The sequence below is a fragment of the Trichogramma pretiosum genome, unplaced genomic scaffold (genome assembly GCF_000599845.2).
Source record: "Trichogramma pretiosum strain Unisexual culture from Peru unplaced genomic scaffold, Tpre_2.0 scaffold18, whole genome shotgun sequence".
NCBI classification, from domain to species: domain Eukaryota; kingdom Metazoa; phylum Arthropoda; class Insecta; order Hymenoptera; family Trichogrammatidae; genus Trichogramma; species Trichogramma pretiosum.
The window spans coordinates 1,289,198-1,312,011 of record NW_019641681.1 but is presented as its reverse complement, the minus strand read 5'-3'; the positions used below and the strand labels follow the sequence as shown (position 1 = coordinate 1,312,011).

Here is a 22,814-nt window from a genome sequence, read left to right as displayed (position 1 = left end):
TGCAAGAGGAAATTTGGAAATAAATGGAAATTGCTTTTGCATCAAAAGTCGGTCCACAAGGTTCACAAATATTTCGCATGTGAAAATTGCGAAAAGAAATTTGGATTAAAATCGACTTTACGTGTGTACCAAAAAACAGTCCATGGAGGTCGCAAAGATTACGCATGCAATAACTGTGAGAAGGAATTGGGAAAAAATTCGGATTTAATCAAGCACCAGAATCCAGTTCACAAGGTCATAAAGATTATGCGTGTGACAAGTGCGAAAAGAAATTTGGGAATCGAAGTAATCAGATCAAACACAAAAAAATAGTCCACGAAGGTCGTAAAGACTACGCATGTGAAAAATGCAAAAAAAATTTGCGGTTCGCAGTGATTTGAATAAACACCAAATTACGATCCACGAAAGTCGGAGAGATTACACATGCAATAACTGCGAGGAGACATTTTGTGTACGAAGCAACTTAAGAAAACATCAAAAGACAGTTCATGAAGGTTGTAAAGATTACGCATGTGACAATTGCTAGCAGAAATTTGGAGAAATATCGACACTGATTAGACACCAAAATAGAGTTCACGAAGGTCGCAAAGGTTACATGTGCGGCGAGTGCGAGATAAAATTTGGACTTGAACATCATTTTCTTTTGCACCTAAAGACAATTCAGGAAGGTTGCAAAGATTTCAGGGGCAATAAGTAAAAGAAAAAATGTGAAGTTCGATCAAATTTAATCAGACATCAAATAACATTACACGAAGTTTTTGAAAATAACGAAAGCAATAAGCGTGACAATAAATATGAGACTCCATCGAATTTAAGTTGGCACTGAAGAAAGTCTATCAAATGCACAGAAACTACCTATTAGACAACTTTTGGAGTAGTAAAGATAACTTACATGATAAATGTGATGAAATTTTTGCATACAAACGCAATTTGATTCCCCGCATGTCATTTATATAGAAATTGATATAGATGTTCAAGTTCAGGTTTTTCTATGAATAAAATTGAAATAAGAATTGTGCCAATATATGATTATGTTTATACGAATATCGTGATAACTACAGGTATCATAACATCTTTTTTTACTGTCAAGGTGATGATTTATTTTTTTAACAGACAAAATTTTGCGTTCTACCAATACTCTCCGTACATTTTTTCTCAACTTGGTTCATGCAGCTCGCGTTTAGTTTGGCTACTGGATTTCTGATAAACTTCTTGTTATGGTACGCAACCCTGAATTGATTAAACACGTACTAGTGAAAATTTTGATAAATTTGCAAACGAACACTGATATTCCTGCCAAGAGAGATGTGATCTCGTAAAGTGATGACAAAAATGAAAATGTATTCAACGATTTTGCAATTGTGAATAGCATCGACATTTTCAACCCATTGAGTAAGGATCGAACGATCGTGCGCAGGTTTGAGGACATCCAAAAAATTATTGAAATTTAAATAATATTATTTTCGGTCACGCAGTTCGATTGTCATGACTGAATAATTTTTCCCATTAGACGAAATTGACAGCAATAATGATGGATAAATTTACACTAATTTTAATATACATAATTAAAATTTGTTACACGCATTATGAATTTGTTATCAAAAATATATTCTTATTCTCAAAACGTCTTAAAAATGAAAAACTAGCGTAATATGACGCAGAATTTTTTCGAAGACTAAAATAAAATTTTCTAGCAGCACTCAATCGTTGAAAAAAACCTGACCTCTCAAAATTTTTAAAAAAATTTTACGTTTTTTCATTTCAAAAACTGCTTACTAAGTTTTAAAACATATTTTAAATTGGATTGTTGTTATTATAATTATTTTTTAAATAAAAATTTGTTCAGTCATGGGTTTGTACGAAATTTGAATGCCCTCTTCGCTGGTAAATAATGATGTTTATTTTAAAATAATTATTGGCTCGGTTTATTTATTCATAATTTGTCGCGATTTCAAGGCAAAAGATAATCTTAGTAGTCGATACAAGGATTTAACACCGGCAACAGCCATAAACTCTACGTTGTATCTTCTCTTTCACATCACATTCATAATTTACAACTCTGTATTTCTCTCGATTGACTATCGCTGATTAATGCGAAAAATTAGTTACTACTACTATGTATGCTAATTGTTTCGTTCGTTGATTTTTTTCTTCGTTTTTACGAATATAAAATCGAGGAAAAAAAGTAAAAGCTTAGTGTCGTTTTACCAAGCAACGAGTCAAGAGCTAAACGTATAGTATAAACAACGATGTCGACACTTGCGACGTTTTTCGCGATCATCGCGGCTCTACATGGCATAATCTTACTCGGCTCAGTTTCACCTGCGAGTGCCTATCGTAGTTTTTCGTTCAAAGGCGACATCGGTGAAAATTTTTTAGTGTTCAGTGAGAGTGCCATAAAAAATACCACCGTCTATTACGGAATTTGTGGCAGGGCCGTCGAGCAAACAGAGAAGGAATGCATTGTGCGTCGAGTACAGGCGGATTTCTCGGGAGGTAGCCCGAAGGAGGACGAGTGTAACGTCGTGCTGCGCTCCGAGTCCGGCAGTTTCATTGCGATGGATCTCATTAGAATCGATCCTCTGGGTAAGGATCGAGCGATCGTGCATTGGTTAGAGGATACCGAGAGGTACTGGTACGAAAAGTACCACCTGCGATTTAGTATCGTCGATTTTTCCAATTGTAAAGTCAAAACGACCAAAATTTCGAAAGATCTTGACCAGTTGGTGCAAAATTTTTATTACCCCAGAAATGGGCAATTCGCGGCTGGCTTTCTTGGGAATAGTTTCGACGAGCCGAGATATCTCAAAAGAGAAGACGATTTCGACGTTCTGTTTATTGTCGAGTCCAGTGACCATAATAGTTCATCAATTTACTCAGCAACGATAGATAATGAAGGAACTGTTTCTAAAGTCAATACTTTACTCACTTCCTCCGGTAAAGCAAAAATTGTCACTCCATTGAAAGAAGGATATTTGCTTATCGAAGAACCATTTCGTTCCTGGCCCGAAAAGTCAGCGATTACAGTAGCTCATATTCAGTCAAACGGTAAGTGATGAAAAAAATTTTCATTTATCTTCGGAACTTGAATTCAAATAACGAAATATTTTTCACGCTTCCAGGTCAAAGACAAAATTTAACTCATATTGAAGATGTACAATCACCTTTGCTCTCCATGACAAACGAATTGATCGGCATATGCGCTCGACGCAACGAAACAATCATGAAATGCACACAGTTCAAGCTCGGCGATAAAGAAATCAACTGGTTTTCAGCTGAAATCTTCCGTCCGGCTCATTATGGGTCTAAACAAGCCATTTACAATATACCTGGGGGAGAAGGATTTATGACTTACCTCATCAACAACGAGGGCGATAGTCACTCAACAGACATGTACTTGATAAAAATTGGTTTGGATGGAAAAGCCAAGCAATTCTTGGATCCCGATATGAAGTGTAAAAGCATACCCAAGGAGGCAGGGTTCACTCGACTTACCGAAGATCGAGACAGTTATTGCCTGACTACCACCTGCGTCAAAGTGTCTTACGATAATTACGACTTCGAACCGAGTTATGTAAGATTGAAATCGAGGTGCTTCAACCCAGAAGAGTTCAAAACTATTTCGAAGTACGAGTTAGTAGGTGAACAATACCGCAAAACGCTGTTAATAGAATGATAAATATCCCTCTTGTGTTTATCAGCATTTGCATGTGATCAAATTGTATTGAATACTCTATTTTTTAATTTAAAGGAAAAAGTATCATTAAAACATTCACTTTCAACTATTCTCTACTTTTTACTAAACTCAAGTAGTTTCTTTATATAAATAAAAAAAGAACTTTAGTGAACCTAGAAAAAACAGTCTCGTTCTTGATTTAAAAATCTGACCAAAACATTTGATAATAATAGTTCCTCGTAAGCCTATACAGTTCATATTTTTCATTTAAACATTTGTGGGTGCCAGAACAAAACTTTTGTCTCTGGTTAACAACTTTTTTTTACTTGAGCATAGATAAAAATTCCAACGAACTTTGTTTTTAAACTTCTAATGTTGTACTATAAACAACTACACACTTACAGACCTATTTCACTGAATGTCTTATGAAGCAGGAGTAGATATAATGATCAATATGATTTAGTGTGGATTTTATGTATTAACCAACTCGTGTTTAAAAATAAAATTTTTTAAGAGGGAAAACAAACGTGTCTACCTCACAATATTTATATTAATATTTTTTATTCATGATATTAAACGTAAATGTTGAAATCTTCAAAAGGCGCTTTAATGATAATGTAAAAATTTAATTTAATTTCAAAATGTGCCATTTCGAACCCACTCTAAAGCTTACTCATGAAGAAAGCAAAATACATCTATAGATGCGATATAATTTCTAACTTTACTAGTGATAAGAGTGACCATAGAAAATTATAATAATTAATCAAAAATTTAAAGCCTTGACAATCATCATAACTTTTGTACAGGCCTATAAATAACCCCCTTTTAATTTGTAATCGGAGATGATTTATATCTGCAGTCAACTGAGTACCATTTTTATTGTTGATGAGAGTGTTATACACACAAGTAGTCCCTAATATGCTGCAACTACATTTTTTGCTTGTTACTGAATAAAATTAATCTTCTAAAATATTTGGTCTGCTTTTATAAAATGAAAAATTTTCTTTAAGCAAAATAAGTATTCATTTTTTTTAACTTCAATCTGTTATTGTTACCCCTGCAAATGTATTTGCATAACTTCAATTTGCATAACAAAAACTTCAAATGACTGTAACTATAATCTACTCATTGGATTTATGACCAAACTGAGAATATTCATTACTGTATCTTAATTACCATACTTTCTTTGATGATAAACAAATATTTTAAATTTGGTTTAAATTATTGTTTTTTGCTACATAAAAATTTAATGGAAACACATAACTTAATTGATTGATGATCAAAGCATAATAAGTTCTTATAGCTTAGTTCGAATGTGCCCTTTCTGATGTAAATATTGATTTTAAATCATTCTTCTCTAATAACATTTAATAATTATTTTATTATAATGTTTGTATATAAATTGAATAGGAGTATTCGAGAGTTATAATTTTACCTTGATGTCGTTGATCATGAATAGATTCAACCAATAAATAACCATGTAATTATCATTTGTTATAATACATATTCATTACTTAATTCATCTAAATCATATGACTTTACTATGTAATGAATGTGGGACATTCTTTATGTTTTCTAGGAAATACTTTGGCTTTGGATAAGTAATTTGATTTAGTTCAAATTATTTTTATTACAATAACAAACATATAACAAAATTTTAACTAGAAGTCACTTTTTACAAATTCTTTCCAATTTAACTTATATAAATACAACTTCAAGAATCAGGCACACTTGTGTGTATCCTTATTCCATGCATACCTTTAATTTCTTCTTTTAGTACCTGCAATTCAAAATATAATTTGAGTTAATTAGTACAAAAAAACCTAAGGTTATTTTATTACAGTATTGTGTAAAATTTAACTTAAATACCTCATTAATTAGCCTGTGCTGTTTTACAGTATTCAAACCCTTGAATTCTGGTGCTATAACGCTTATTTCAAACATTGCTCCACAACCACCTGATGAAAAAGAGTATTATTAGTCTTTTACTGTTATAAAGTAATATTACAAAACTAATTTTATAAACATACCTGACACATCTTGCACTTGTATGATTTCAGCTTTTGGGAATTTTTCTCTTAATATTGTCATCATTTTATCCTCTGCTTGTTTGCCTGTGAAGGAATTTTGGGGTCCGTTCCATACTCGAGACAACAGCTGAAAAACTTTGTTTCTTTTCATTTTGTCTTGGAAGTATACAGTACACTCATACTCAGGCATACACATCGAAAATCGACCCGTAAAATTGAAAAAAATAAACAATGATCCGAACGATATGTGTCCGAAATCTATGTTAAATTAATTTTTCAAGTTGACTCAAATGAAAGCTCTCGCAAATTTGACTAAAGACATTGTAAAAACTTGCTAAATTTTTTTATTGCTTAATGTTACAACGTAGGTGGGTTATATACATACCGAAATGTTGCGAGAGTTCGATGACCAAAATCGATGAAACATTGTGCTAATGTCAATTTGCTGTGTTCACTTCTTCAAAATATCAAGATGAAACACTTCGGGATCGGATGAATTTGTTTATTTTGTGGAACACAAGCCGTAGGTTATGTGCAAGCACCGATAATACACATGCCGTGACTAGGTATGCGGCTGACGGCTGTCGGACAGACTCACGGACAGAGCGGAGAGCCGGGCAACTGCGGGAGTCTCTGAGATCGCTGTCTGCATTCGTATCTGCTCTGCACGTGTGCTTGATTTAGGTTTCTGCTATATTTGACATTACGCAACGAGACAAACCCTTTTTTTGGAATATGAGAAAAAAGGTCAAGTCTCGATATGAATTATGCGATTTTCGAAAAATGCATTGCATCGTTTCATTCATCATTTCATTGACGAGATTGACGAGTCATCAAGGTAAAACGAATGTTAAATAAGTAAAAATAAATTTCGATCCAGCAGATAAGATAATTCATTTCCTAATCGCAATGCCGAAAAGATCAACAAATGAACTTGGGAGCGAGAGCGCCAAGCTATCATAGAAACATCTCAACAATAAGAGAGCGAATGGTAACAAATGAATAGCGTAACGTAACGAGATGATCTATAGATATTACAGCAGACAGAACAGTGGGGTTTCTGCTCAGCAAAACATGCAGCAGCAGAATTTCGCACACAGTGTACTATATACATATATCGCAACATCAGCAGCAGCAGTAAGTGTGGGAAGTCTGCTTGTTGATTCTGCAGACGTGTATGTGTTTACGTATATATAATGTAGGACTCGGAAAGTGAACCACAGGAGTAACAGAAAGTGAGCTGCTATGATTGGGTATCGCAACGTGCGTGGATTTGCGCCTTTGATGAATAATTAAACAAACGCGTTAGGGGACAACATCGATGTAAACATCGGAAAAATGAGGAAAAAATCGTACACTGGCTCGGGCGAGCCACTAAAAATAACAAGGTAAGGTTTTCAGAGTAGGTTAGGTTCTTTGTATGAAGATTCTGACAGCTTGTAGCGTTTGGATGTTATTGTTTTCATCCGATTGTTTCTCTTTATTTTGATCCAGATTAAATCTGTCTATCCTAATTGTGTTAAATTTCATTGTTATTTTTAGGCAAAGCTCGTTTCAAAGGGTAAATCAAAAAGAAGGGTCGCCCAACTATGTGTATCTTCACTCAGAAGATGATCAAAGTGAAGGTGAAGAAGAAATATACCCTTTAAAAGTAAGGAAAAATCCCTCTGGGCCTCGCAAAGTAGAAGTTATAATTGTGCAAGTACAAACTGATGATACCCTCCAAGCATTAGCTCTTAAATACAGATGTACAGTAAGTACTAGCTTGATTGAAGAGGCCTTTAAAATGTATGTGTCACTGTAGTAACTAAGATAAATTATTAATTTTAGGTATCAGAACTAAAGAGGATAAACAAAATACACAATGACAATGAAATTCATGCGAGACAATCTATTAAAGTTCCAGTTCAACCTTTTTCACTTCTTACTGAAACTGTTGGTAAAAATATTCCCAATAAAGGAATGGAATTAAATTCAACTGTCTTAAATACTCATGTAGAATTAAAACCAGACAACAAAATAATGAATTCTTCATCACTACCATCAGTATCAACTTCATCTGCAGTTGAAATTAATAAAATTATTTTTAATTCAACTCTAGAACCATCAGTACCTCTAAGTAATGAACCATTTCATTTCTCAGAGGATACAGAGACAGATACATTGATTGAATCTACAGATAATATTAATCACCGAACAAGTAATAATATTATAAATACATTTAAATGTTCTGGAGCAGATTGGGGGCTATCTTGGTTTCAATTACTTTGTTTCTCACTTCTCCTTGGTTTTGCTGGGCCAATTTTTTATATATTGTATATAGCTGAAAATTCTTCCAAACATCACCATGAAACTTCTACACCTGAATCATTATGAGGTTTAAGATGTTAAATTGTGATGTAGTGTTATTAGCCTTCAAGACGTTAACAGTGTGTCTTTTGATTCAATGACTGATTTGTAATACAAGAATTATAAATTATATTAAAATATGATATTATAATAAGCATGAAATGTACATTATAAAATTCGATCCAAGATTATGAAATTTTATGGTGGAATACCATGTTACATTTCTAATGATTAATCACACTATTCAATGTATTACATATTATGTTAGTCAGTTCTAGATTTTTGATTCAAGTAGTAATATGTGCCTTAGGGTTCCTGATAGTAATTAATGCAAATACTTTTAGTATTAATAATTCTCATTAATACTTCCTGTTTGTTGTGGCTTGTCCGTAGTAAAATTTTATGAATTAGACAAAGTATGTATTGTATTTTTGTATGTATATTTTGAAAAAATTTAAAAATAAAATTATGCAAGAAATTTCTAGCGAGTAATTAATTTTTATACTTTACTATCTACAAATTTTTTCAAGTTGAATTGAATATTTGTGTTGTTCTATATTATTTAACATGATAAATGTAACAGTAAAAGTAACTGTAAAAGTACTTTTGATATTCAGAAATAAATAACTTAAATTGGGACATTTAAATTCTAATTGAAATAAAAAATACCAATGTTTTAATTTGTAAAAATTAATTTATTTAGAACTTTTTGAAGCTCTTCTTTGTGCCACTGCCTTTTGACACTTTAAGCACATTGAAGCGCACAGTTTTGCTGAGTGGTCTGCACTCTCCAATAGTAACAACATCACCGATCTCAACATCTCTGAAAAAGAAAAAAACTCAATCAGACAAATGAAATAACATAAAACATAATAAACCATAAATTCTATTGAAAGTTGTAAGTATATCAGTAGACGATTAAAGTATCTTCATTTTGTTCTCAGAAGACCGTCGTCAATATCATCATATAGAGTTCATAAATAATTTAAAATGCTTTTAGAGAGGATATCTGACAGATTAATTATTTGTAAATTTACCTGAAGGCTGGTGACAAATGTACAGACATATTTCTGTGCCTCTTTTCGAATCTGTTATACTTGCGAATGTAGTGCAAGTAATCACGACGAACCACAATGGTCCTCTGCATCTTATTTTTTATGACGGTTCCAGTCAGAATTCTACCTCTGATGGATACATCACCAGTGAAGGGGCATTTCTTATCGATATAAGTGCCTTCGATGGCCTGAAATGATTAAAGATTGTAATTTGTATGTGACTAAATATTTTGAAAATGGTAATACATCAATAGATGAATCAGTAGACGATTAAGTTATCTTCAGTTTATTTTCAGAAGACCGTCGTCAATATCATCATTTAATTTGTTGGTAACAAGTTAACAAAAATATAATATTAATAAAATGAATGCTTACTTCTCTTGGGGTTTTGAATCCAAGTCCAACCTCGCGAGTGTAACGCAGAGATTTGGATCTGCCTTTCGAGGTACCCTTCTTCTTGTTAAGGAAGACAGTGGGTTGTTTCAAGAACGATTTGGCCTGTAAAGAAAAGCAATGTTATTAGTATTTGAATGTACCAGCGAGATTATTTTTCATTTTATCTATTAAAATAATTTCAATAAAAAACTATCAATTCTATTGAAAGTTTTAAATATATCAGTAGACGATTAAATTATCTTCATTATGTTCTCAGAAGACCGTCGTCAATATCATCATGTGAAGTTTAGAAAGAGTTTAAAACATTACAAGAGAGAATATTTTGAAAAGTTGATAGTTGGATAAGTACTCCAAGGCACCTGCGCGATTACGTTCGATTATTATTCTCGATTCACTTTAGTCATACTAATAATTATAATTTTCATAAATGAAAAGTAGGAGCAATCCGCGATTTTGAAATGCATCAGTTAACATTGCAGGTTATGTGCACAGTGTACACATACAAAAAATTCAGTTATCCAATTTTTCGACACCGAACATTGACTAATATAACAAATTTTCCACTACAATTTTAAAAATTAATAGTGTAGAACACAATTGTTTATTTACATTTCATAATTGTTAAATAATTAATCTAAAACGATCGGGCGCGACGTGCACGTGTGGCAATAATTGGCCTACGCCATAGTGTAAACTTTTTAGCATTGCATTCAACAAATTTAACACATGAACTTATTTTACACTTGCAAAACTTAAACATTATCGTATATTCACTACGAAAACAAGATTTAATAGATAAATATTAATTTTCTACAAATAAAAGAATCATACCGTCTGTTCAGCCATGGTGATCGAGTAAAAAGACCTAGGCTGGGAAGAGCTGCGCACATCAACGGCTTCATGCGGCGTGTCGGAAAGATAATTTGTGACTTGGCCAAGCGAGCATGGCGCTAGAGCCACGATTAGAAGCGGGCATTTTCAAAAATTGAACTCTATACATTTGCATTTTAATCTTACATTTAAAATAGTATTACGAGGTTGTTAGTTGTGCAAGTTCTGTGAGTATTATTTTATTTTATATTTGCTTTTATTCCTATTTATTTTTATTTTTATTATTAATCACCATGCGTTATTTTCACAAATGTAAAATTGGATACTGTATCTGCAATTCGGTACACAGTGATGCCAAGCAGGTAAACGGCTTGAAGGCGCACGAAACTTTGAAACGAGTATAACTTTCTTTCTTACTCTGTTTTTAAACAAAAAGTAAATTGCAGATATCACTTGGATTTAAAAAATATTCAAATACAAGATAAAATCGTATACTTACGATGAGCCCAATATTTTTAACGAATATATCGTCATCACCAAAATGGTATCTTCCGGTTTTTTTTCTTTTTGGATATATAAAAACCTAAAATTTTTTTCACGAACTTATTTCACGAACTTATTTCACGAACTTAACATTCACTTTTGAAATTTTTTAATTAAAAAATATTAACGGTAAAATTCTTCTATCGCATCAATACGTCGCATGAAATATACACGACGCAACAATAATTTTCATTAATATTTTGTAAATTTTCAAACGCTTTTATCTCCGTAAATTTTGGTCGTATCAAGACGATTTCTTAAAAATTTTGTGGACATTTTTTCTAGCTTTAAGTCAAATAAAAGATTTAAGCCAACTTCGAGTTGTCATTCACACTTAACAGTAGCGTAATAGCTTAGATGAGAGAAAAAAATGGATCGTTTAAACGAGTACATGGACTGCAGTTATTTTTTAAATGTCTATCATTTTTTGGCGTCCTGTAAACCGTATTGAAGATACCGTTTGAAGTACGCAAAATGCCTCATTTAACTGAAATTGAGCCCCCTCAAATTGATTACTTGTCTAAGATACCACAATTGTGCATCCAGTAGCGGTTCATGGAGCACGTCAATCACGCTATGGCGTGGGGCGGCAAATTTTTGAATTAAAATGAAAACTTTTTAGTGTACATTTGGAGAAAAATCGAAATTTATTAGACACCAAAATACAGTACACGATGGTCGCAAAGAATACTCACGCGACATGTGCCGGAACAAATTTTGACCAAAGGGGCATCATGTTTTCTCCCAGCAAAAGACAATCTACGAAGGTTGCAAATATTAAGTATGCAACTATTGCGAGAAGAAATTTTGATTGACAATTGTAAATATGTATGGATACTTACATGAATGTATTTTTTAATTTTCATGATCGATACGTTTTCTAAATTTCTAATTCAAAATTAGTAAAATCTCTCGTAATTAGTTTACCTTTTTCTGATTATTAATCGAAAATCTTGTTAAAATTTGTCGAATTGCATGAGCAACAAACAAAAGTTTGTATGGAGCTGTCACTTTTTCCAATCCCCCACCGTGTATAGAAGTACTCGTATACGTATACACGATTAATTGATTATAACTACCTTGCTTACGCCTTCCAGCTTGAGGCTTTAGTTACTAGGCCGCATTTCTTAAAGTTATCTCGGAGATGAGTGATGTTAATCGTCAATGTCGATAAAGAACAATTTTATAGAATTAAATAGAAAGTCAAAAATAAAAAAATTGAGTTTTAAAAAAATTTTCAAAGTCAAAGAAAAAAATGAGTTCTCAAGGCTCAGTATTAATTATAAACAAAGCGTGTCATCTTGATTAGATCGTTCAATTTTTCATCCTATCCTAATTGCGAAGTGCACAAAAAGTACGTTTTACGATGTAATTCATATCGGCTCTTTCGTATAATTTGTCTTTCTCCTGGTACTTATAACCCGTGCGGGCGTGTCAGATAAAAAAAGGGCCGTCGAACGCAGCATGAATTCTGCAGAGTCGAATGCTGCGCACAGCACGTGTAGAGTTCCATCAACTTTCATCGGCCCATCGCTCTCCGTACATATGAGTATATCCCGTGTATAAGTTTTATACATGCAAACTGAGAGCGCAGCATAATGGCGTACACGCGTATACGCATGCATACGAATTGCGACGAGTTATATATTCATGCTGTGCGCGCACGAGCTTTCGCGAAGCAGGCAAAATAAAGGCTGAGAGAAAAAAAACCGAACAGATACGTACGCATAGCGAAGCAACGAATTTCAAGTACATGACAGTGTTCTGCAAGCCATTTTTCTACTTTTATTTGTTTTATCAATTTTCTTTCATTTTCGTAGTTTGCACGTGAAAAATGTAGCTATTTATGAATGAAAGACATTTTTAATGCAATTCGATTTTGATACATTGAAACTAGTTTTGAGAAAAATGACAAGTTTTGGAATACAAGCGATTGCTTGAACAAAATGTAAAATCACGAAAGCTCATTTTATAATGTACTTACCACAAAGTCGATCGGGCTCATATTCCTTCCATAATCTTAATTTTTGATATCCATAGGTGCATGTCAGGCTCCGCATAGCAAGTCAGGTCGTTAGGTTTTCTTAATGCTTAGCTTAGATGCGATGCGGTGCAGCTAACAAAATTTCTCCTCTCTTGCAAATTATGGATGTAAAAGAAAAAATTAGTTATCAGATTTACGTCATATTTTTCGCGATCACGTATTCTACGTAATAAAATTATAAGACGACATTGTTGTTTCGGAGACCAAAAAAAAATTTTGCGATATTTGTCAGGAGTCATTTACATTGGAATCAAGCATGATAACAAACCGTGACACAATTCACAATATAAAAACAGATTTCGCATGTGACAAGTGCGAGAAGAAATTTGCTCATCCACCAGAAGACGATGCATGAAAGTCGCAATCGTGCATGCGATAATTGCAAAAGTAAATTTGAACAAAAAGGGCATCTGCTCGTTCACCACAGGGCAGTCCACGAAGGCCGCAAAAATTACGCATGCGATAGTTGCGAGCAGAAATTTGGACAAAAATCGGTACTGATCATACACCAAAAGACAGTACACGAAGTAAATTTGGACAAAAAGGGCCTCTGCTTACTCACCAAACGGTGGTTCATGAAGGCTGCAAAAATTATGCATGCGATAAGCGCGAGAAGAAATTTGGCCAGAAATCGAATTTATTTACTCATTAAAAAGCAGTGCACGAAGGTCGGAAAAATTACGCGTGCAATTAGTGCCGAAAGAAATTATTGACAATTGTATAAATATACATACTCATGCATATATCTTTTTCTAAAATTTCAATAAAAAATGTGCTGAAATGAGTGTGAATCGAATGACCATTACCTGAATCTCGGACGTTTGACTATTATTATACTTTTGCACACAGCCATCGTTGTGTTTTCACCAATCACTAATGCTAATTACTAATTCCCGTGTCATTTTTTTGCTACTTGGTTCCTATAGCTTGATAAGCTCTTGATGATACGCGACTCTGAATCGATCGAACATGCACAAGTGCGAGATTTTCGCACCACCGAATTCAAATATCAATGAACTTGATTTTAACTCACCAAAGAATTTGGGAAAATATTTACTCAAATTATCTAGAAACATTACATAATATATAAAGTATTTTGGGTGAAAAAATGTTACCACGTTCAATCTCCGTCTAAACGATTAATTTGTGTAAGTTGTTAAATAAAAACGAAAAATCTATTTCAGAATGATATATTATGAATAATGATTGTCCACTTCAACGAAAATTGAAAAACCAATACGTGGAAAATCAGGGCAGTTATGCGCCACTACATACAAAAGAAGAAAAGACTTAAAGAAAAATTGTTGATGGTGTTTCATATCATTAATTAAATCATTTCAATCATTTAACGATTCATCGATGAGATAATTTTGATTTTGAAAATGGCTGTCATTTTATTGGCAAATAGTTTTTTCTTAAAAATACAATAGTCTTTTTAACATAATAATAATAATAATAAAAAATCACTAATCCCTTACTCGAACATAATATTTAAATTTGACCTTTGAATGAGAAAACAACATTTCGTTCAGAATCATTATTCAATGTTGTCCACTATGAGTAGCACGTTTACGTATTAAAGTAAATGGAGGAATGTTACTCTTCGTGGGGAACATAGTATTACTTTATACATTATTGATATCAAATTTACATGAACAATATAATATGCTAAGAGCATAATGCATCTTAGCCAGTTATTATTTTGGGGTTGAATAGACATAAATAACTTCCACCCTCATTCCTCCCAGGAAGGTACACGATTAAATAGATGTCTCTCTCCCTTTGCTTCTTTGGAGGCAGAATTATAAGTAATTATACATGTATGACCTAATAGTTACTGTAAATCGACGTTTTTTGACGAAAGGTAGCACTTTTCCATTGAAATTAATATCTATGAACGTCCTACTCTTCGTAAAGAGCATCGATCTATACTGGTATCCATACAGCGGTGTCCATGGCAGATGTCCGTTCGTTGAGCGAACATGAAAATCTTCCGATTATACGACTGCCGAGGTGCATTACCTATTCACGCACACGCACTCGGGGCTCTTTTCCGCATAGTTACACGAACGTTGCTCAGTGGAAAATTCTCTCCTCCCTCTCTCTCTCTCTCTCTCTCCTTTCGTCTTCACGCAATGGCCATTTAATCAAACGAATATAACGCCCAACGCGTGCGATAAGAAAAAAAAGTAATTTCGGAATCAACTCACGCGCAAGTTTTCTCTCTTTTCGCTCGACGCGTCCTCATGTGCGCGCGAGCGAGCGAGGAATTCATCATTGGAATATTTGCCGACGTATACGGCCCTTCTCGGAACACTAGCACCGCCACCGCCGCCTCCTCGCTCGTCGTTCGCATCCTGGCCAAAAGAATAGAGGTGTACTACACACGTATATAGGAAGCGTCGTCGTTGACGACAGACTTTTTTCTCTTTTTTCTCTTTCTCACACACACTGACTCATCGCGTATAAAGAGAGTCTTTTCACTCTTATATACATACGTACTCTTTTTTCCTGCCGCGTGTGCATTTTTTTCCTTTCTTATGTATACTTGCACCCGGAGAGGAAAGAAAAAAAAGGAAGGAAAAATCTCGACTTTGCTTTTTTGCGAACGAAGCGCGCGCGGCAGCGGCCGCAGAGCCCCGTATACTGAGAGGAGTGCGAGCCGACTACTTGTCTTTCGTCGCGCTGCAGCGCGCGACAAAACAAAAGACATATAAATACAAACGAAAAATTTGCGCTCTGCATCGCACACGTTCTGTCACTCGCTCGCTCGTTCGTTCGTTCGCTCGCATGGTGAGTTCATGGTCGTCGGGTATTTATATATATTGCTAGCAGCCAAAGAGAGAGAAAGAGAGAGACAGTAGGCAGTTATGCATTTTTGCATCGATTGCACGCGCGACTGTGACGCAACGACAATTCGCTGCAGCAGTGCAGTGGCCGCCCGTCTTTGTCTATATATACATTGAGTTTACTGATTTATCGCTTTTCAAGCTCGTTTCGTACAGCAGCAGCATGTGAGCGTTCACAAAGAGCTGCTGCTGTTGCTGCTATAAGTCTAAAGTCTAAAGCTCCGTACACGTATGTGGACGTTTTTCGCAGAACTCGAAAATTGAACCGTTGTTCGGTTTTCGCGCGCGCGGTAATTTTTACTGTCTCTCTCTTTCCGCGGAGAGAGTCCACTCTTTTTTATTTTTCGAATGAAACGTAAGTAATCTTCAGCGTTTTATTTCCCGCTCGCTGCTACTGCTCTCTGCGTATGAATATTATGAATGTATATTATATGGAATCAAAGGATCTTGGGTATTACATTGTGCCCGCCCGGGGGCTCTGTAACGTGTAAAATAAACCCCGGGAAAAAAAACAAAGCCAGCGACGGGACCTCGGCTAATTTTCCGACTTTTTCGAGGCACGAAAGAGGCTGGCTTGTTTTTCATTATACTGCATTCCACTAAAAAAAAGAAGACGAAGAAGAAAAGGGAAAGGAAAAAAATTCCGCCAATTTAGAGGTATACATTTTGCGGCAATTCACAACAACTATACAGAGCCTCGTCTTTCCATACATTACTATGTATTATATACGTTTGCAGAAGCAGCATGATGTCTATTAGAGTCAGGATCCATAAAGCTCGCTGCTGCTGTTCCTGCTGTTGAAGCCTATGTCTGCGTGTTTCTTTAAGCCAGGGCCTCTATATGCGGAAACGTCGGCGCCTCGGGCGGGCCGACTCTCTGCGAGCGCGATCAAATGTGTACCATATTATTCTCACACAGATATACGTATGCACGCACGGTTGTATAAGATCTGCACAAAAGGGACCAAGTTCGCATGATGATCAGCGCCTGTACAGAGCTTCGCGCCGCTCCACGTGGTGGGAGTAATTAATCAAGTTTTTTAGCAGCCACGATATATATAAGGCGAACGCGCCCGTCTGGTTTTGTTCTCTTTCTCTCTTTTAACCGCTGTACACATGATGCATAACGACGCGCACCTCCGAGACAATAGCGTTTCCTCGATTTTCTCTCTATAGCATTCGCATGATATGCCTCTGCGTATACATACAAGCCCGAGCTTTTCAATCTCTCGCGCGCTCTGACTGATGCATCCTTACACTCCCATTGATTTTTCTCCTTCTCTCTCTTTCTTTCTGTACTTTACTTTTTTCCAGTTTCACTCACACCCCACGAGAGCTTGAAAGATATATTGTTACCGTAATTATTATGAATAGGCGCGTAATGGCCTGGAGAGCGACAGTGAATTTCATCGGTATCATCGAGAAAAACATTTTTCCGTGCCATTATCATAGCAACTTTTGAACGCGAGAAGGAAAAGCTTGATTCCATGTATTCAATTTCAATTAAATCGATATATCGCGAGCAGGGATCTTTGTTCCAGCAGTTTGAAGCGCTGCTGTGTGTGTATATACGTCACACGTAGAAGCTAGCATTACCCGCGAAATAAAAGCTTTCGAAAGAGAAAGACAGAGAGAGAAGAGAGAATAAGGTATAAAAAAAGGTGGTCGCTTATAAATTTATCAGTATACGTGTATCCGCCTGTATCCTTCACCTTACATAATACGTAATAATATTTTATATGCGCTTGTGCGCATAGAGAGAAAGAGAGAGAGAGCAGCGTTATAAGACACAACATCATAAAAGATGCGCTTATACACGTGGCGGATATATATTCAACTCTCCGCGAGCGAGCGCGGCTGTATTCAATCATGTAAGATAAACTCTTATATTACTATCCTCTCTCTCTTTTACCTGTGTGTATGTGCGTTAGTGCGCGCACACATATAATACATCTTTTCTTTACTTCGCAAGCGCAGCGCTGCACTATTATAACAAATGCGCAATTCGTCACACGCACACACATACCCGTATACACAGAAGTGCGTGTGCACGTAAAAGTGAAAAAAAATTTTTCCACGAGGTGTATATAAGATGCAACACAAAAGAAAACGACGACGACAAGAGGAAAGGGAAGAGAGAGAGAGAGAAAGAGAGAGAGAGAGAGAGAGAGAGAGAGAAAGAAAGAGCAACTGGAACGAAGACGAATAGAGCTTTCGCGCGACGAAATTGATACTTATTGCTCGGGGGCGTTAAGTTGTACTTTGAAAAGAAGAAAAAATCTGTCATTTCTATGTTTATGTATACTGCACGCGCAACTATGTACAAAAGCTCAAATCCGCGTGGGCACATTACATTATGAAAACGGCGAAAATATGTCCAGTAGCAGCAGCAGCGGCGGTGGCAGTGAACATCGGAAGAAGAATTGGCCGCTTGGCCGAGTAGTAACGGTAAAGGTTTAATATACGAGACGCTCGTACAAGCTCACACGCTATACAAGAAAGAGCATCCATAATAGAGCTCCACGCGAGAGAGAAAAGGCAGAGGGAGAGAGAGAAAGTAATAACATATATAATATGTTATAAAGTATGCTTTCGTGCGGGCAAAAAATAATACTATTATGTAGCTTTAGCGGTTTTAAAGGCATCCATGAGCTTGTGAGCCGGCTCCGTGAGCTTCGCAGTGGCAAGTTATTATACATAAACAGGCCTGCCGTCTAACCCATGCGAGGGACAGTTGATCTCTTGATCTTTTAACTATATATTTTTCAGCCACTGCTGCTCTTTGCGTTAAATTACAGCTACTACTACTGCTTTTGTTACTGATTTTCCCGGGCTTTTTTCGCCGTTCGTGTGTGCGAACCTGCCTTCTAGCTTTATGCGTAGCTTTATAAGGACGATAGAGAGACGAGGTATATGCACTGTTAGATGATAAGGATATAGAGATTTTTTCATGACCTCCTCATGGATTTTCTTGTTGTGTGCGTAGGGTATTACAAATCCAAGCGAATATGAATGACGTACGGCCTGTAATCGCGCTCAAATTCATATAAGAATAGGCGCGCGCGCGCACACACACCTGTAACGACAATTTCCGACTGCAAAATTAATTTCAAACTTTTCTCTCGTTGCTCTTTCCCTTGTTCTCTCTTTCTCTCGTGTCTATGGTCTATCCATCCACACGCGCGTTATAAGCCGCAAGTGTAAGCTTCTCACGAACGCGCAGCGTGTGCAACTCTTCCTATACGTATAAGTATACTTCTGAAGAGTCGTGCTTGAAGCGCAAGGGCATATATATACGTTTTACCAATGATATATTCCAACTGGCATATCTCTCTCTCTCTCTCTCTCTCTCTCTCTTTCTTTCTCTCTGTACTCGCGAGGAAAGATATAAAAAGAGGGAGAGAGAGAACCAGAGGAAACGCTCTCTTTTATGCGTGATTGCGCCCGCCCGTATACATACTGCTCCTTTCGATGTGTATCTTCGTATTACTCCTCTTTCCTCTTGTGTACTGCTGTTGTGCGAGCTGCTGCTACTTCTTCGTCATCCTCTTTTTCTTCTTCTTCTTTCTCTTCTTCTTCTTCTTCTTCTTCTTCCGCGATTCATTTTGCTTAAAATTGCTATTTGCGCGCAGCAGACGCTCGATTGCGGAAGTTTTCCCTTTGATTCCGTATACGATCAGTGTCTTCATGATACATTTTTGCGCTAATACGAGAGCAAAATAGATCTTGCGGTAGGTACAGGTTGCAGAAAGCGCCGACACGCACTTGAAACCTATGCGATCGTCTATCAATATGTATCCCTAAAAGCAAAAAAATACATTGATGCCTAAACCATAGGAAAAAAGAACTTTCAAAGTTTAAAAATATGTAGGTCCTTTTTTCTCTATTCGTATTTTTTTATCCCCAATAATTGAGTTAGTTGTTTGTACTTGAAAAAAATAGTGTTGCTCAGGTTATTTAAAATTAAATGTTAATTTTAATGTAAATTTAAAAGAGGCCGTAAAAATGAACTAACTATTATAAAAATTTATGAAGTAGTAATTAAATTTTGAGAAAGCTCCGTGCACCTGAACTTTCGCTGGAACTTTCTGAATAGTAACCTTCCGGATTAACACCGGAACACACCGACTTCACCAGGGCTTATTCCTTCCTTAAAAAAATCGTTTTCGTGAAGTCGTTTTATTCTTCACCTCATTGGTCGAGGAGTAACTGCGCCTCGCTCATTGATTGGTCGGAATCTCGCGTCGGTCGTTCATGTAATTTTTTTGGTGGAAAAACTTAAATGTGGCGTTCGCTAAAATGTTTGTATTTGTAAATCATCACTTATTTCAATTTCATATTTGTCATTTTCACTGGATTAGTTGGCGCGCGCGAGCGCGCCTCATATCACTAGTTAATATATAAGATTCAATAGTAAACTAAGTCAAGCTATTCAATCTGGACTTATTGGTTCCTTGCTTTCTTCACTTTGCACTTTGGGCTTTGCAATCGGCCGCCAGATGGCGCGTCGCAATAAACTTGCTCTCGCAAGTGATGAATTCCCTGGTAGAAATCATCAGCATTTACTGATCAGTTTATGCTCAAATTAAATCGGACTAGTCAGTTTATTGGCCAGTTACTGACCAACTTCCCCATAAACCATGTTTCAAACGACATGATATTAGCACTCCAACTGGTCAGAAACTGCTCAATTTGGATAGGGGTTTTCGGCATTGAAACTAGTTGAAAAATGCTGTAGTCTGCTGTGTGCAGTCGTCAGCTGACCGCTCTCCGAGATGTTACTTAACCTCTCTCGGTTATATGCTATTATAAATAAATATCAAATCAACCACTCTTACAAAAAGTAAGGAGTTTCAATTATAATGTAACTTTTAATTTGAAAATCTGAAACTTTCTACTTGTCGTAAAAGGGGGTTTCGTCGACACTGATCTCGTATTCAGATCGATCGGAAATAAATGACACAAAATATTGCTTTGATTTTAGTTTTTTCTTAAGTTGAAGTTCTCTGTAATTTTTCAACGCTTTTTATTTTTGCAATCCTCTTGTCTATCCATGTTATGCACACGATATAATTGCGCGAACGTATAACGCGAACTCTGTGTTTATGTTTACTTATACTTAACCTGTATATTCGATCTCGCCTTCATTGGCCAGTTTCTGACCATTTTATCCGCTAATAAATGGGTACAAACTGCCCAGTCAAACTGACTAGTTTTTGATCATCTTACCATTTCAGCTGCTTTATTTTCTACCAGGGTTACTTTTCAGGGTATTTGTCCACTTCTGTTAGCTGATAGCTCAATACATGCTTGTAAGTCTTCCCTTAGTGTTGAGCATTTTTACGATAGGAAATATCCTCATATTTCCAATGGTAATATCAGATTTTCCGAAATATTCAATTTTCATAAGAAAAAGTCACAAATAAACCAAAAAGTTCAATTTTTCCGCATTGAATTTTTCAACATATTTAGTCCTCAATGTTTGATGACGATTTTCTCGGTGAGAATTGGATATTTCGAAAAATCTGATACCACCATCAGAAAGTTGAGAAAATTTCCTATCGAATACAGAAGTCAGATACTTTTTTTTTGGGAGTTTCATACTTTTTCAACGACTTGGAAATCGAGTAATAAGTCGTATTTGCGTGAAAAGATGACTTTTCGGCGTCTAAAACACAAAAGTGCCCGAAATAATGAACTATTTTCAAATTTCGCGTTCACGCGTTTTTTCTCACTCCTAGGACCCCTAAGAACAATTTGCGGGGGTCCAGGCCGCTGGGCACCCAAAAAAAAATTCACCTTTTTTTGTTAACGAAACGGCATTTTATTTTGGGATTTGACCATATATGAGTAAAAAATATACCGCTTTACACGCCTTTCTTTGCACTACTCGGCAGCGCAACGCGCTCAGCACATAATGTGCACTTACACACGTATCTATGAGCATGAAAGCTTCCTTTTATCTACTGTGCTGGACTGCGTACTTCTGTACATCGCGCGCGTGTGCATAGGTGTACGCAAGCCACATAGACCTTGTACGGTATGTAAATATTGTATTAGAGCTGCTCAGACTGCGCGAATAAGCGATATATATGAGCTACCATATACACCTTGTATCTCAGCGAGGGGTGCACATTACGAGCCGCGGCGATGCAGCTTCGCGAAGATGTTGAAGCTTGTAAGTCGGACTGGGCGCGTGCAGTGTGTTTGTACAAATACAAAACGGCACAATGGCCGCGCACGTCGGTGATTACAGAGTGTAATTGGATTTCATTGCATTGAACGATCACTGCTGCGTCTTGCGTATGCCATAGACGCGCGTACTTGAATGTAGCACACATTGCACCAAGGAGCACGCATTTATGTGGCTGTTTATCACCGCGCGAAATTCCGTTGCTAGGCTCACGTGCTTGCGCGCATTTATTTATATGTATTTTGTCCGGTACACAGATGATTGATTTTCTTTCCGGATAAATGTTTTGGGATCCATGGGTAGCGCGCGAAGCTTGATATTAATATCGCAGCGATCGTATTTGCACCCCGTCCGACACGCTGTAAGTACAATTATGAACACCAATCGATGGAAGTCGTACAAATATTTTCGTCGCTTGCGCAGCGTGTAGAAGGTAAATTTTGCGATCCATCTCAAGAAAAGGGCTAGTGCATATATTTTCGCGAGCCCTTGAGGATGTTATAATAGAAAACACGAGCTTACACGATACGTATGCGTGCGAAAGCTATTATGTAATAAATTTCCAATTCATATTTTATACCTTGTACGTGTGTGTATGTGCACGCATGCAGATATTGCGCAGAAAGAAAGGGCTCTCATCCTCTGAGAGCAGCTTTCTGCGCGCATCAATGGTATAAGAGTACATTATACATATCACGTGTGCGAGTGTGCGTTCGAAGCATCGCAAGATCTGGAAACAGCGATTTCCCTCTGATGACTGCAGGCACTCTACATATATACGTATGCAGCATGCAAGCGAGGCGAGCGCGCAGAGCTCGAGCTTGAGCTGTGTGCTTACGCGCATTTTT

General features: G+C 36.3%; 4 protein-coding genes across 4 annotated transcripts; 2 read left to right on the top strand and 2 right to left on the bottom strand.

The window, feature by feature from the left end:
- Nucleotides 1–1,909: 1,909 nt before the first annotated feature.
- On the top strand, nt 1,910–3,684 carry LOC106660001. The gene is made up of 2 exons (XM_014382812.2): nt 1,910–3,048; nt 3,123–3,684. Exons 1-2 carry the CDS (start codon nt 2,250–2,252, stop codon nt 3,674–3,676), a joined length of 1,353 nt encoding a protein of 450 aa, XP_014238298.1. The 5' UTR covers nt 1,910–2,249; the 3' UTR covers nt 3,677–3,684.
- Nucleotides 3,685–5,271: 1,587 nt separating this feature from the next.
- LOC106660100 (bolA-like protein 3) lies at nt 5,272–6,567 on the bottom strand. The gene is made up of 4 exons (XM_014382945.2): nt 6,092–6,567; nt 5,707–5,833; nt 5,546–5,634; nt 5,272–5,456 (listed from the first exon to the last, which is right to left on the bottom strand). The coding sequence occupies exons 1-4, from the start codon at nt 6,131–6,133 to the stop codon at nt 5,391–5,393; spliced, it is 324 nt and encodes a 107-aa protein (XP_014238431.1). The 5' UTR covers nt 6,134–6,567; the 3' UTR covers nt 5,272–5,390.
- A 123-nt stretch (nt 6,568–6,690) lies between these two features.
- On the top strand, nt 6,691–8,510 carry LOC106660099 (lysM and putative peptidoglycan-binding domain-containing protein 3). The gene is made up of 3 exons (XM_014382944.2): nt 6,691–7,094; nt 7,249–7,459; nt 7,537–8,510. Exons 1-3 carry the CDS (start codon nt 7,045–7,047, stop codon nt 8,080–8,082), a joined length of 807 nt encoding a protein of 268 aa, XP_014238430.1. The 5' UTR covers nt 6,691–7,044; the 3' UTR covers nt 8,083–8,510.
- Nucleotides 8,511–8,729: 219 nt separating this feature from the next.
- On the bottom strand, nt 8,730–10,408 carry LOC106660094 (40S ribosomal protein S11-like). Its single transcript, XM_014382932.2, has 4 exons — nt 10,338–10,408; nt 9,486–9,608; nt 9,093–9,298; nt 8,730–8,878 (listed from the first exon to the last, which is right to left on the bottom strand). Exons 1-4 carry the CDS (start codon nt 10,350–10,352, stop codon nt 8,755–8,757), a joined length of 468 nt encoding a protein of 155 aa, XP_014238418.1. The 5' UTR covers nt 10,353–10,408; the 3' UTR covers nt 8,730–8,754.
- Between the last annotated feature and the right edge of the window lie 12,406 nt (nt 10,409–22,814).